The sequence below is a fragment of the Ziziphus jujuba genome, chromosome 4, assembly GCF_031755915.1.
Source record: "Ziziphus jujuba cultivar Dongzao chromosome 4, ASM3175591v1".
In the NCBI taxonomy this organism is placed as follows: domain Eukaryota; kingdom Viridiplantae; phylum Streptophyta; class Magnoliopsida; order Rosales; family Rhamnaceae; genus Ziziphus; species Ziziphus jujuba.
In genome coordinates this window covers 7419998-7436645 of record NC_083382.1, presented here as the reverse complement: position 1 = coordinate 7436645, position 16648 = coordinate 7419998, and the positions used below count along the sequence as shown (strand labels likewise).

The 16648-nt window shown below is 29.8% G+C and overlaps 1 protein-coding gene across 1 annotated transcript; it reads left to right on the top strand.

Annotated features, from left to right (window-relative positions):
- The first annotated feature begins 7119 nt into the window (after positions 1–7119).
- On the top strand, positions 7120–16005 carry LOC107416111 (aspartyl protease family protein 2). Its single transcript, XM_060816710.1, has 7 exons — positions 7120–7178; positions 7841–9581; positions 9983–10005; positions 13925–14024; positions 14219–14334; positions 14670–14733; positions 15366–16005. The coding sequence occupies exons 1-7, from the start codon at positions 7135–7137 to the stop codon at positions 15705–15707; spliced, it is 2430 nt and encodes an 809-aa protein (XP_060672693.1). The 5' UTR covers positions 7120–7134; the 3' UTR covers positions 15708–16005.
- The last annotated feature ends 643 nt before the right edge of the window (positions 16006–16648 follow it).

The window sequence follows — 16648 nt, the reverse complement described above, 5'->3', positions numbered from 1 at the left end:
AAGATTCGATTTTTTTCCTTTATTACAAAAAATAATAATATTTGATTGACTAGCTACTTTTTTAAAACAAAAGATAGAAAAACAATTTTGTAAACCAAACCAAACTATCTGGGCATTTGTATGTAATTAACAACGAAAGATGATCACATGGAAAATGAGGGGAAAAAAGCCAATTCAACATGGATATTAAATGAGCTTCTGTTATTTATTTATTTGGAGGGAATAACATTAAATATGCTTGTCAATTAATTGTTGAAATTTTTATTTATTTATTTATTTATATATTCTGGGATAAGAATTGTTGAAACTATTGTTAAAATTCATGTGGCATAAGCTTTGCTAGATTTGACCCGTTTTCACCCAACTTGCCCACCTCATGAAATTCACCATGTAGGTCCTCCACTCTCTCTCTCTCTCTCTCTCTCTCTCTACACACATATATACAATATAGTCATTTTTATCTTCTTCTTTTTTTAAAACGAAAAATTACACTTACCACCCAAAAAAAAAAAAAAAAAAAAAAGGAAAAAAGACGATACTTAATTTATACCCCTTAAGGTTTGAAGCAAATACAAAAATATTTTTAATGTTTCTCATAAAGCATCCACACTCCTCTAGAAGAGGCTAAATAACCTTTATACCTTTATTAAAGTTAAATTAGTTTCAAAATTATTTTATTTTATTTTTTTATATAATTAATTTGAAGATTTCAAAAAGAAATTCTATATTTCCAATTAATGTTTATTTAAACAATGGGATTTTTTTCCTTCAAAAAAAAAACTATAATAAATTTAATTGCATAAGCTTTTCTAAGTAAGGTATACATGAACTAACTGCATTTAATTAAATATATTTGAAAAATTATAATATATTCAATTGAATATATTTAACAAATTATAATATATTTTAAAAGATTTAATAAAATATATTTAATAAATTGTTACTGGCTAAAAAAGCTTATTTGATTTAAATCACATAGATTTTAATTATTTATAATGATGTCATATCCAAAATAATAACTATATTATAATATCATATATTTTTGTTATACTTTAGGAGATAGTTTTTAAAAAATCAACAAAACTGACCAAATCAAACTTGAAATTGAGGTGGAAAACTAAGGCCCACTTTGGACTTAAGTTGCAAGGTAAATATAAAAACAACTTTTTTCTTTTTCATGAGAACATTATGTGTGTGTGTGTGTGTATATATTATCAGAAAAAGAAAAAAGAGAGAATATTAAATATATTTACATACACATGCATGAGCCATAAAATTAATTAAGTGTTTCCAAGGGAAAGGTTTTATTCAAAAGTCGTGCATACGCTATAATTAGTGATCATCTTTATTGCGTAAATTGTATAATGTTCAACCAAATACAAAACAGTAGTGAGAATAGGACATGCTGTGCTTTTATCTCAATCAAGTAGTTATGACTCTTATTTTCTTTTTTCCCCTTAAAAAAAGAAGATTTAGGTGGACTTTTTTTTTTTCTCTCTCTCCTCATTTATGTTTTATAACATACAATATTGACAAGTCTCCATCCCATATAGATTCAGCTATATACAATACATGTACACGTTTTTTCTTCCATTAAAATCTTTGCCACCACTCGAGGATTAATGGAAAAATACGATATAGAAGTGAGACTGAAGGAACATCTATATGACTACAAAATATAATGATTTCAAAAACTTAAAAAGATTGAGAAAAGAGGGTTTCCATAATTATAAATTCAAGGTCAAACAAAAGCCTCACATGGGAAAGTAGACAAAAACATTTTTCTTTATATTGTATTATGATTTTACTTTTTGGGTCAAAAAAGCAGCAAATCCAATAGTTATGCTACAAAAATTAACCAATTCCTAGACATATGTATACGTTTTTTACGAGATTCACGTAAGAGATTTTGTGGCGGCAACGGCATACGTATTTGTCTGCTCTAAATTTCTGCCAGATGGGGCTTAATTTTTGGCATTCCTTTTCTCTATAATTAATATTTATGTTTTGTTTTCATACTTCTAGGTTTCATGGGGTGTCTCAAGTTGAACATTCCAGATAAATTAATGGCGGACATAGATTCTTTTTTTATTTTTAAAAAGTTGGGTTTTGATCATATACTTTAGGGTACATGACATGGACTTTGGTGGGACACCAAAGGGCATGTATGCGTGTTTTCCGATTTTAATTTATATATATATATATATATTTTGGTATTGGAGGTGAAGGCGAAATTAAATCATAATTTTAGGAAACTTTGGTTATTATCATTGAGTTGTCTCCAAATAGATGATTTACATTTAATTATAGTTTTTTTATTATTATTCCTTGAATACTTTATTAATTATCAATATTAATTTGATTTTAGAAAGTCAATAAATATTTATCACTTATTAGAACTTTTAATCCCTATTGTTGATTTAACAAATTCTATATATGAATGGTATTTAGAAGGAGATATAGCCTTTGTATGCATATATAGCAAACATAAATTAAATACTTATATCCAAAAAAAAAAAAACAGAAAAATAATAATAATAATAATAATAATAATTGTAAATTGCCAAATTGAAGGGAAAAATGTAAAGAAAGACACTACCGCTTCTTTCAATCTAACAGCATGGGTATGACCTGGATAAGGATCTCCTGTTTCTATTTTATTTTAATTTTTTTTTATTACCATCCATGTTTGATTAATAATTGAAATTTCTCTTCATTTCAAAAAGCAATTATTTTTTTACTTGGTTTATTTTATTCCTTAACTTGTTGATATTTTTTAATAAGGTGACATTATATTATTAATGGTGAAGAATGAAAAAAAAAAAAAGGACAAAATACTCAGATATATTTTACATGTATACACAATTTAAGAGACAAAAATTGTTAGAAAATTTTACAATAAATTTGATTTTTTAAAGCATTTTTTCTTCAGTGGGTACCTAGTATCAAAGACTTTGACAAATAAATTTGTTGACTTTAGTAACAATATTGAATAAATTATCTACTATTTAATAAGATAGAATAATACAATATAACGCAAAACATGCATGGATGAGTCCCACAGAAAAAATAATAATAATAATAAGAAATAAAAATAAAAATAAAAAGTTGAACACATTATTTGACTTATGAATAAATATGAGTGTAAAATTGGGATATTTTTGGTAGATTTGAGTCAAATTGTGTGCATTGTCCATCCGCGTGTTGAGACCAAATGTTCTTTTAATGGGTTATAAACATTCTGTTAATACCATCCTCATTAATTATCTTTATATGCTCTATTGACTTTTCTATGGATATTGCAAGAGTTAGCAGTCGAGTTGGTAAATGTTATATTTTTTTATTTTTTTTATTCAAATTCAATTCTGTAATAAAATTATAATGTCGATTATTATGAAAAAAAAAAAAGCAGATATTGCTATTTACCCAATAAAAAAGAATTAGAGTGGATATTGCTTTTTTTTTATTGCTGTTACTATTATTATTATTATTATTATTATTAAAATTAAAATTAATTTTTTTGCAATAATTAATTAACTAATTTCGTACAACTGTACAACGATTATAGCCCCCTAAACAACCATATAAACAGTGATAGATATATCATTATAATAATGAATATTTTTATGATTAAGATACAACAAAACGATAATAATGAATACTTTTATAATTAATATATAACAAAAGATTGTATCGATTTTTTTTATGAGACTGAAAATGTGAAAATACAAATTCAAAATTATTATTCAGGAAACAATAATTTTGTCGTTATGCTGACAGTTACGTTACATAATTTTTTTATGGAAAAGATGACAGAAGCATATTATATTTAATATATTTAGAATCTCAAATAATTAATTCGACTCATATTTTACATAAATACATATTTCTTTTTTTTTTCTTTCGTTCTTTATGCAGTCATATATAAAAAAATTTGGACCACAAAAATAAAGATATCAAAAAGCAAAAGGAAAATAGAGACTGCATTAAATTCAAGATTGTTCAATGGAGTATGTACAAATGAATACATTATTTTTTCCTCTGTGGGATACAATCATATATAAAGGAAAAATCCATAGAGGCTAAAAATAAATAAATTAATTAATCAAATTAGTTACTGAATTAATAAAGACCCTTGATAATCAATTATTATTATTAATAATTAATGTATATTAAAAGAAACGCATTTATTTTAGCAGCCAACATCAACTGAGGTATGTGAAGCATTTAATTGCCTCCAAATTACACGACTCTAATTTTCGCAAAATTAAGGCCACACTTTGCTATTTGCTGCCCTTGTCAACTTGCAGACCTTGTTATTCAATTCTTTTTTTGGTTTTCTCTTTTAGCAAGTATATTTTTATATTCAAAATTATATACTAAAGATAAAATATCAAATAAGTACTGTACCAAAAAAAAAACATTATATAAATTGTTGTAATGATATCATTATTAGTGATGAAAAATAATGTTATTCTTTTTATGCTGCATGCATATACAAATGTGTTGTGATTCGTGGACATTAATTTTTTCATTTAGAGACTAATTTATTTTTGTAACTAAAGGTATTCATTAATAATTGGGTTTTACTGATCAATATTCGAATACTGAAAAGGTCCTGAACCACGAAAATTTTTTACATCATTTTTTTTTAATGGTATTGTCTATACCAAGACCTTTTCTTATACCAATTTTATAAATACAGTTGCTGAAATTATGATCCATCATGCATAAAGGTGCCAGAATTTCCCTTTAAGGGAATATAATTAACTTGTTATTAAAAAAGAAAAAGAAAAAAAGAAGCAATTTAATTTGTTAGACAAATTTTTGGATGATAAAAGAAGTAAAACTATCAATAATTTTGTTAAAGAATAGAATATTTTATTATTATTATTATTATTATTATTTTTTAAAGGTGTAGTTGTGGAGATAGAGGATATGTATTTACATATCGAAGGCCACCAACCAAAGTATTTGCAAAACTCCCCTGCCGGCCCTATCCACGTTTTCCTACCTAAACGTTGAAAACCTAAAATGCTTGCTAATAAAGTTCCACAACAAAATACAGATTTTCGAGAGAAAAAAAAAAAAAAAAGATTTTGAATTTATGTTAGTGGAATATGCAGCTGATGTAACGAATTTTAACGGTTAGAATGTTATAAATTCACTTTTATCAATTGATATATCTTTAGATTTGGCAGCTGATGTCATGACGATTATTAGAATATATAGTATATTATAAGTTGGCTTTTTCCACATAGCTATTTTAGTTTTTAAAGAAATTTTAAAAAATAAATCAAATCGAATCAAATGATTATATTGTTGTGTTAGCTATAAATAAAGGAAGCAATATTCACCCAAAAAAAAAAAAAAAAGAAAAAAAAATAGGCAGTAATAATCATTATATTTACATGTCAATGAAATTAGTTCAATTATTTTGTTGGGTGGCCCAGGATGGTTCAACATTCAAATGATTGTTTCCTCCCAATAATTTTAAATTTGAATTTTTATATTTTATAAATAAAAATAATTTTTTTGTAATGTTATAAGTATTAAATTTTTCACTAACATTTTAAATATCAATTTATGTTCTATGTCTTCAACAATTTAATTAATATAAATTAAATGTACAAATGAAAAAGTCATAAGTAAACCAATAAAAGAATAAGAAAAATATTATCATCATATTTTATATTTTTCACACCTATATCTCTGCACTTGTAATTATCAACATTTGTGGACTCTAAACCTTTATTATTATTATTATTATTATTATTATTTTGGTTCAAAGAATATGCAAATTAATGTTCTTGTATATATATTCTTTAGCTTATGCGTTGCTTGGTGACCTCAATTATCTATTTATTTTATTTTATTTTATTTTTGCTAGAAGCTTAGTGAGTCATTTCTAACGAAACGCGAGTCAAATTCAAACATTCCAATGATCCATTTTTTTCTAGTAAACTATAAGAATTTTTTAGATAATACAAGACCAGTTAGATAGCAATTTTATAAAAAAAGACAAAAAAAATTATTAATATACATTAATATACAATAAAATAATAGAGTCTGAATGAAGAAGGTGTTGTCCTTATTTTAGTGAATTCGGACAAAGACTAATGGTGACAAGGGTTTGTAGTTGCGTCTGTCTCCGTGCCATGGTCAATAGGTCATTGGTCCAATTCCAATGCGCAAACCACGAGTAGATACCTTAAGCTGCACCCATTTCTATTGCTACACGTAGAAAATTCAGGTAACGTAAAAAAAATAAAAATTAAAAATAAATTTTTTTTTTTCAAATTACCAATTAGATTATCATTTATTATTTTTTGTTTTAAAAGTTACCAATAATATATATATATAGATATATAGGTGAAAAAGTTACCAATAAGATTAAGAAAGTTAAATATCAGGTGGCGATATGAAATATTGAAACTTAAAGTTTTAGAAATTGATTAAAATTTAAAATCAATAAAAACAGAGTGACCTATTTATAATTAATATATAGTACTCACTTTCATTGTCATCATATGAATTTAATAGTGGTTATATAAAAAGAAAAAAGGATCTTTTACTCAAACATATGTCCCCAAAAAAAAAAAATATATCATAATTATTTTTATACCTATTAAAAAGTAAAATATGGATTATATCTCCTGTCTAGTATTTATTTATTTATTTACTTTTTTGTGAATCTCATGTTTATATAATGGATGTGTAAAAAGAGAGAATATCTAATAATAACTCTATCAATCTCAGGGTGAAAATGAAAAGGATCCCTATCATTCTCATGATGGAATGGGTGATTGGTCAAATCCATATATATATATATATATATATTTATATATGGACAATGATATTAATTATTAAATTGCACTACAGTATATGGCTCCATTAATTAATCATGCAATCATCGCATTAGCTTTGGTGGACCTCGCTCCTAAACATTGCAAACATTGTCATAATTTTCAGTCTTATATTTTGAGAAAGTTTCAACTTAATTATTAAACCAATTTTAAAAAATTTAATAAAAACAAACCACGTTCAAACCTAAGACCATAATAGTTTTACCAAGCAAAACTTTAGAGAGAGAGAGAGAGATTTGATTCTTGAAGGGTTAGCATTGTGGTGGTGATGAAGCAGGAAACAGAGAGGAAGAAACCCAAAGGGAAGACCAGGTAAAAAAATAATATATATATTAACATAAAAATAAATAAATAAAAATAAAAGAAAGTAAGTAAGAAAAATCTTTGTTTATAGCTTTTTTTTTTTTTTTAAAACCGCGTTTTGAACCAAAAATAGATTCAAAGTCTTTTAAAACTACTGTGGCACGAGTATCTGAGCAGGAAAGCACTTTGGACCTGTCGAAATCCACGACTTCTCTTCTTCTTTCCTTCCTTATAGTTTTCTCTCTTCGTTTTCCATTTTTTCTGTCTTCATAAATACATTCCCATCTCCCAAACACATTTATTTTTTTAATTGTTTTGAGTTTTATCCTCTGTTTCTATTCAACTTCCCCCCCAAAAAAAAATAAAAAAATCAAACTATTCTTTCATCTCCCAACCTCGTATTGGAGATTTGGGTTTCTGGGTTTTTGTTTTTCGGTGCTTCCAAACAAGTTCTGCTTGGTTTTTTGGGTCAAATTTAAGCTCCATCTGATTGTTCTGTTTCTGGGTTTTTCTTTTTGGGGAAAACTCTTCTTTGTGTAAGTGAAAGGGAAGTTTGACTTCTCTTTTTCATAAAGCTTTATGCAACTTTTTTGACGAAATTTTCCTCGCTTTCTGGGATTTTTTTTTTTTTTTTGGGCCAATTTTCTCTCTGAATCTTTTTCTTGATGTAGGATTCTCTGGGTGACCAAACAACAAGAGTTTGTCACCATGGTTGTTAAGGTCTCTCCCATGCTTGTTCTCCTTCTCTTATTCTTCATTTCCAAAGCCATCGCCAGAAATCACAACCACGACAATCTGAATCCCAACGGGTCCACCGTCACCGGCATCGAATTTCCCGATCACATGAGCTTCAATGCTGTCTCTGCATCGGGAAGTACTGGTTGCAGCCTCACAAATTCAAAGAAAACCCAACAATCGGAGTCGGCCATGGAAGCAATGGGCAAAGAAGAAAACGACGATGATGATGACGAAGAAGATGAAGAAAAAATTGCCTCCTTCTTGTCACTGAAATCCCATAAGCAATCAGTGAAATTCCATTTGAAGCGCCAATCGTCGAGCTCCGAAACCGAGCCCAAGAAATCAGTGACAGATTACACAATCAGAGACTTAACCAGAATTCAGAACCTTAATCGGAGGGTAGTAGAGAAGAAGAATCAAAATACAATCTCAAGGCTACAACAGAAGAAGGCAAAAATTCAACGGTACGACGTTAACCCAGTTGTTGTTCCACCGGTGCCGTCGCCGGAATCAGAGCCAAATGGGTTCTCCGGTCAGCTAATGGCGACTTTGGAATCCGGGGTGGGATTTGGTTCCGGTGAATACTTCATGGATGTGTTTGTTGGTACCCCTCCTAAACATTTCTCTTTGATTCTTGACACTGGTAGTGACCTGAATTGGATTCAATGTGTTCCTTGCTATGATTGTTTTGAGCAAAATGGACCGTTTTATGATCCCAAAGATTCAACTTCTTTCCGGAATATAAGCTGCAAAGATCCTCGTTGTAAATTGGTTTCATCCCCAGATCCTCCTCAGCCTTGCAAATCCGAGAGCCAAACTTGTCCATACTACTACTGGTATGGGGATAGTTCAAACACCACGGGGGATTTTGCTCTGGAAACTTTCACTGTCAATCTCACAGCTCTTTCAGGCAAACCAGAATTCAAACAGGTTGAGAATGTGATGTTTGGTTGTGGTCATTGGAATAGAGGTCTCTTCCGTGGGGCTGCGGGTTTGTTAGGACTTGGAAGAGGACCTCTTTCGTTCTCCTCTCAGCTTCAGTCACTCTATGGACATTCATTCTCATACTGTCTTGTTGAAAGAAACAGCAATGCAAGCAGCAAGTTGTTATTTGGTGAAGACAAAGATCTATTGAAGAATCCGGAATTGAATTTCACCAGCTTGGTTACCGGGAAAGAAAACCCGGTTGATACATTTTACTATGTTCAGATCAAGTCAATCATGGTGGGAGCAGAGAAGCTGAATATACCAGAAGAGACTTGGAATTTCTCAGCTGATGGTGGTGGTGGGACAATTATTGATTCAGGTACTACACTGAGTTATTTTGCTGAACCTGCCGATCGACTCATCAAAGAGGCATTTAGAAAGCAAGTTAAAGGGTATAAAGAAGTGAAGCTTGAAGATTTTCCTTTGGATCTTTGCTATAATGTCTCTGGTGTGGAAAAGATGGAGCTACCAGATTTTGGTATCCAATTTGCAGATGGAGCTGTGTGGAATTTCCCAGTTGACAATTACTTCATTCAGATTGATCCACAAGAGGTTGTTTGCTTGGCAATTATGGGAACTCCGAGATCTGGTCTTTCTATAATTGGGAATTACCAGCAACAGAATTTTCACATTGTTTATGACACAAAGAAGTCTAGGCTGGGATATGCACCGATGAAGTGTGCTGATGTTTGACAGAGTTTCTGTAGAATGTTGAATGGTTGAAGATAAATTGTAAACATGGTGGTTTTGGGAGGGATAATTTTTTTTTTTTTTAAATTTTTTTTTTGTTAGGTTTTTTGTTTTTTTTTTTTTTTTTTTTTCTTTGGGAACTCTTTTCATAAGAAGGTTAAACTTACAGGATTAGATTCATTATTTTTCCAATTTTCGAAAGTTCATGTGATTTACATATTAGATACTCACATACTGTGTTCAAAAGCAAACTATAAATGCAATTTTTCTATTTTCTGTTTCTGTAAGTTGTTAAAGATACTTGATGGACAAGTTAAACAATAAAGATTGAATAAACTGAGTTATGATCAAGAACTGGTAAAAATACTATTATATTATCTGTCTTTCAATTGCTCCAGCTACTTTCTGTGCAAGGAAACAGGTCATATAATTGTTTTGGTTTGCCCCATAAATTCCTCTGTTCCTTCTTGTTTTCCATTTTTCTCTTCTTAACGTAAGCGTGTAAGACTTTGTATGCAATTGTGACAAAGAGCAAATACTTTAGTCGGTCGCCTGTGTAGAATATTAGTTTTAGAAAAACAATATATTGGTCAACTGTTAGGTTTGTTGCCTAAAGGCTGTACAGATTAAAACAAAAATAAAAACCAACTGTTTGGTCTATAACCACGTTCACATTGTTCATGTTTTTCTTTCGTGCTATTTTGTTTTTGGTTAAAAAAAGATAAAGACAAATAAAATTATAACCTGAATTTAAGAGCTATATTTGATCCTTTTTTTCTGTCTATCTGAATTCCTGCAATTCATGTTGTTTTACATAATTGAAACTTCCACATATATGATATTCACCAAAAAAAAAATACAAAAGAAAAGAAAAAAAATATTCCATATATGTGATTGATATTTCTAATACCCAGTTTTCCAAATTCAAAGGTGATTCAGAATTTTGCCTATTAGAAAATGTTAGTGCTAGATCTTCTAGACTTTCCTAAATCCTATCTATCAATGAGTAGTAATGATCAGTGTACTTCAGGCAATTATAAACAAATTGATTATCTTTCATTCTATTACATTGGTTTTACTTTAATATATATATATATATATATAGTACGTAGTGATAGGTAACTTTATCAGTTAGCCAATTATTAATATCTTATACAGCCATTCAAATACTTGGGCAATTTGCTTTATGCTGAAGTTCTGATTCCTAGTCTGCTTTTCTCATTCTCTAGGGCTTGGTCCAACCATTGGTATGAAAGCTATCCATGGATCAGTTTTGAGATTCTGTTGGCTTATTTGGGATATTAGACTGCACGGTTTGAGATTTGCTTTAAGTTTGATCTAATAAAAATTTAAACTAGTGTAGTCTAGCATTCCAAATGAATTCTATATGCTCAAAATGTCCCCTTTTATTAATTTATTTATTTGAACCAGTCATGCCTTCACAAGTTTAATGATGCAAGCTTTTTTGGTCCTTTAACAAGTTTACAAAATAAGGTTCTGAATTTTCTTTTTCACAGCTTTCATAATAAGAGCACAACAGCTTTTATTATTATTATTATTATTATTAGAAAAATAAAAGAGGATTTAGTATGAAAATTTATTATCTTTCAATGCTTGTAGTTAGCACAACAAGAATAGTCAAAAAGAAGTCTGTTCTTGTTGCAACTCATTTTCAACCATCTACCAACATTTAATGCAAGTCATGGTTTTAGGTGTGCCTTGGGCGTTCTTTGTGCGATATACCCATGCTTCTTTCTTTTCTTCTTTCAAGAAATCACATCCTGAGGGAAAAAAAAAAAAAAATTACCAATTCAATGATAAACGAAAGCTTTCTCCCAATCCTTGTAATTGCTTAAGAAAGTTCTTTGAAGCTTTTGTCTAGATGCATAATCATTCAAGCATTAAAAGATGTAAGTTTCCATCTGCTTAAAGGCAACCTTCTTCCTTAATTCAAGTTAGGTATTTTAATTTTGACAGAATCACTTATGGACAAAAGCCAAAAAACTTGCTGGCATTTCATTTTTTTTTTTTTTTGAAAAGTGCCAGCATTTCAATTTTATTATGCATTTTTACTAGGTTTGAATGGACTTGAATCATTTGAGCATTTCATGAGGAAAGCCAACAAAAGGGTTAAAAAAAAAAACTTGATAAATACGTATATAAAATAAAAAATAATTTCCTCGAATGATTTAGAAAATAAAATTGTAACTGAGATATAGCAAGTTTAGACATTTTGTAATGTTATTGCCATTCAATCATAAATTAGAAGATAGTTTCAAATCTTTATAAAAAAAATTTATATATATATATTTATTATCGGGTGAGAATTATGTTTTCCAGGGATTAATAATATACGTCGATATAATAAAATTTAATTTTATGAAATCACCCTTTATATTTATTTTAAAAGATATGCCCATCCAATTTAATGAACCCAACAAATTCAATGGTTGTGATTAAAAATCTAGTACAATATTAAATAATATTAAAGGTATCAAATAAATTAATCAAAATGTTTACAAGTGTTGTGTATACTTAACTTAGGTTTAGTTACATTTATTTTGTCAAAAATTCACTTTCCCATAATTATGTTATATTAATATATTAATCAATAAAATATTTAAATATAATAGCTTGTATATATCTTAAAAAAATTATTTGATAATTTTAGCATTATTATATAATATTATTAGGTTCATTGTAGCCCATCAGATTGTAATTATATATACAAGAGTTTCAATAAAACACACATGTCCACTTTTATAATAAAAGTGTCTAACATCAAACACATGTCCACTTTTATAATAAAAGTGTCTAACATCAAACAAAGTGTCTAACATCAAACAATATATTATTTAATATTAAATGTAGAAGTAACAATTTAACTCTCCTTCCCTAATTCCTGTGAAGATCCACTCTTAAAGGAGTGAAAAATCTCCAATTAAACCAGAAATCGAGGCAAAAACCTCAAACCCTAGTAGGGTTTTAGATATGGACAAAGATTATATTCTCTATCACGTACTCACCCCATGTGTGTGTGTGTGTGCGCGGTGTGCGTGTGTTATTAAAATATACTTTATATATATGTTTTATATTTTTTATACTTAAATATAATTATATTAATAATTGTGAATAAATTTTATGAATATATAATATATTTTAAAAAATATTTATATTTTTTCTTAAGAATATTTTAAATATTAAAAAAACATTTTATAGTGGGAAACAGGAAATTTCCCTCCCACTCGAGTTAAAAAAAAACTGGGGGTACAGAATAGGTATGAGCGTATTTTTAAAAAGCGGAATGGGGCATGAGGAGGCCATCCAACCCCATTGCATCCTTATAGAGAGGACATGTGAGTTTTATAGCAAAATATATATATATATATATATATATAATATTATTGTTTGATATCATAATTTGATTTGAATAAACTACTTAAAGGTAATAGCCAAGCAAAAAAATAAAAATAAAAATGAAAAATAAAAAAATCTCTCATATTATAATATTATGTGGCATAGGACTTCAGAGTGATGTCTATGATACTGTAGAATTTTTATTTTTTTCAGCGGAAAAACAATTGATCTGCAAATGGGTGAATTGATTACGCACAGAGTTTAGATCAGATTTTGACATCATGGATCACAATGGACTAGAGTTAAAGCAGACAAGAGCTGTTGGCGGGTACAGGTGGGTTTTGGGTCAAGAAATTGAGAGGACCAACTCCACCAACCCAATTCAAAGTATGACTTGGGTCAAGCCCTTGCCCTTCATTTACAATTTGGATTAGTTTTCCTATGATGGTAATCACGTGGTCAAAACAAGATTATTTTTACTATTTCTTTTTTTTTTTTTTCATTTTATCAAAAACTTGGACTTTTCCTTCTTTTTTTTTTTTGCTAAAAGAGCACAAACTTAGACTTGATTGTCAAGGGAAACTACACAATCTGAGATGCTTTGTTGGAAATTAGGAGGTGACTCATCAAGAAGGCTAAAACCACTCTAGTTAAACTTAATCTAATTAGACTTAATATAGTCCAATCTACTTAAACTTAATATAGTCCAATTTTGTTAAACCCAGTCTCACTTAACAATAGTATAAAATTGCCATTAAAAATTGTCCACTTTGCTATAATAATTAATAATAATAATAATAATTACTTTGCCAAAGCTATATTTTGGGCCCCTCCTTCTAACATTAGTAAAAAACCTCAAGCCCATTTACTGAGTAAATAGAAATTATAACACGCCGGGCCGAGATGAAAATTCTGTGGCCCACTTTGAACCACAATGATCCAGTAAGACAACTAGGGTTTATACCCTTGCTAAGTGATTGAAGAACTTTCTTCTGCCAGTGCGAGAGAGAGAAAACCGGTTCAAGGGACAGCAGCGGCTTCTTCTTCTTCTCTCTCGCAAGTCTCAAAATGTTTTCTTTCAGGGTGAGAACCTTTCTAATGTTCTTCACTTGTTTGCATTTTCGATAAGCAGTTTTTTTGTTTTTCAGAAGCATTTCTTGCTTTGAATCAGACATTCTTATTCTCTGTGATCTTTGAGTTTTCTACTATAAAAAAACATGTTTTTTGTTTTTCCAAAGGATTAAGAATAATGGGTTTTTTTTTTTTTTGGGCTGCAGTTTCACCAGTACCAGGTTGTGGGGAGAGCTCTCCCAACTGAGAACGATGAGCACCCCAAGATCTACAGAATGAAGCTCTGGGCCACCAATGAGGTCCGTGCCAAATCTAAGTTCTGGTATGAATTTCTTTCTCTCTCTCTCTCTCTCTTATGCTAATTCTTTTTCTTCCCTTTGATTTTTATGAGATTTTTGCAGTAAAAAGTAGAGAATTTTTTTAACCTCTCTCGGCCCTGCCTTGTTTATTTTGTTAATATTTGGGATCCTTAATAAGAACATGAAGCATAAAACTTAAAAGGGGAATGATTTTTTTTTTCCTTTTTTTTGCATATTTTCGTGGGTATTCCCCATTACAAAAAAAGCGTTCTGTTTATTATCGAGCTCAAGTGTATGTTTACACTACGTGTATGCATGTATATGTTTGTATTAAGTGTGTCTCTTTGTTGATTTATAGGTACTTTTTGAGGAAGCTGAAGAAAGTCAAGAAAAGTAATGGTCAAGTGTTGGCTATTAATGAGGTATCTAATATTCCTTTCGAGCTCAATTTATGTTACTTACCTAAAGATGAACTATTTTTTGGTTTTGTCCTGTTAAGTTGGTTCCTTGTAAATGTAACTTTGGTGATGTTTTGAACGCTAGGTTAAAGCACTTAGATTTGTTCTTTATGGTTCATACATTATATATATATATATAGTTATATATTTTTTATTATCTGAGTAAAAAACGATTTGCTGGTGTTTGCCTGGAGAGGTGGTACCATGTAGAATATATATCCTGACCCTGGTGATTTTTCTGTATGGAAAGTATTTTTTGAACATGTGATTTAAGAACTTTATTGAAAAGTATGTGAGATGATGGAATAGGGTTGAACATTAGATAATAGATCCTATCATGTCATTTAGTAGTGAGTTATAACTACCAGAGTAACGATGAGTTGATAGGTTCTTTTCTGTTTGCTATCAGTTATAATAATGTGAAGATCACAACATGATTTTCTTTGTTGCTATAGTATTCTCTGTTCAGAAGTGAACATCCTATTGCCAAGAATGTCTATGTCCTCTGTGCTCTTTAGTCCTTTGTCTTGTTCCACTTTCAGATTCTGAGGTATTTGGGTGAACTCCACACATTCTAATTCAATCTGTGGTTGCAGATTTTCGAGAAAAATCCAACCAAGATCAATAATTATGGAATTTGGCTGCGATATCAGAGTCGAACTGGTTATCACAACATGTACAAGGAGTACCGAGACACAACTCTAAATGGTGCAGTAGAACACATGTACAATGAGATGGCATCTCGTCACAGGGTGAGGTCCCCATGCATCCAAATTATTAAGACTGCTACAATCCCGGCAAAACTTTGCAAGAGGGAAAGCACCAAGCAGTTCCATAACTCCAAAATCAAGTTCCCATTGGTGTTTAAGAAGGTTAGGCCACCGACGAGGAAGCTCAAGACAACATACAAGGCATCAAGGCCCAACGTGTTCATGTAATTTTGTTTTCTCTTTGTCGAGTCCATCATGATAAGTTGATTGGTAAAACTAGACAGAACTAAAGACAGTGATCAAGTTTCCAAAGAATTTACGTTTCTGGGGATGGGAGCATGTTTTCTCTAAAATCTAGTATCTTTTTGAGTATTTAAAGATTGCGCAGTTTACAAGGTAAAATGAATTGGTGAGCTTTGTCATTTAAAGTTATACATTTTCCAAATTGTTGGAGTATGTTATCTGCTTCTTTTTGGTGTTTCTTGTTGCTATAACAATATGGTATTATGTGATGCACGTTCAAGTAGATGTTTGTAGCTTAGTCATTCAGTTTTTTTTTTTTTTTTTTTTTTTTTTTTTTTTTTTGGGTTTTTATTTTAACTGTTTGTTGTGTGGTGATGGGAGGGTTTGAATTTGGTGCTCAGAAATAGCCTTGAAGAAATCTAATTTGATCACACGCAATGCCAAAGAAAGAAAATATATTGAATATTATAGATAGGTTTGCCAGGCAATATATGGGAGACTGTATTTCATTTTGTTCTGTCCCGAGGCTTTGGAAGGGCCAAATAATGCAAGTTCATAAATATAGGCTGAATCATAGCTGAGTTGGATAGAAAGGTTACACAAAGTAAATCAAATATCCCATGGTTTATATCATAGATAAATTGTGCTGGTACTTCTTGTGCATCTGAATATTGAATCCTTTTTTTCATATAAAAGAGGAATATTGAAACACACCATTACAAATTCGCAAGTTTATCACGGACAGACAAAGAAGCTGCTTGTGTTTTGGTGGTTGTGCGTACGATAGGAGATTTTGAGTCTGATTTCTGTGAAACTAAAATGCCAAGGCCAGGAAATTTTATTTATGAAACAAATTTCGGTAAAGGAAATTTGATGGCCCTAACGATATCCCGATTTTCATCAAATTTGTTTACTATTTTTTGAAT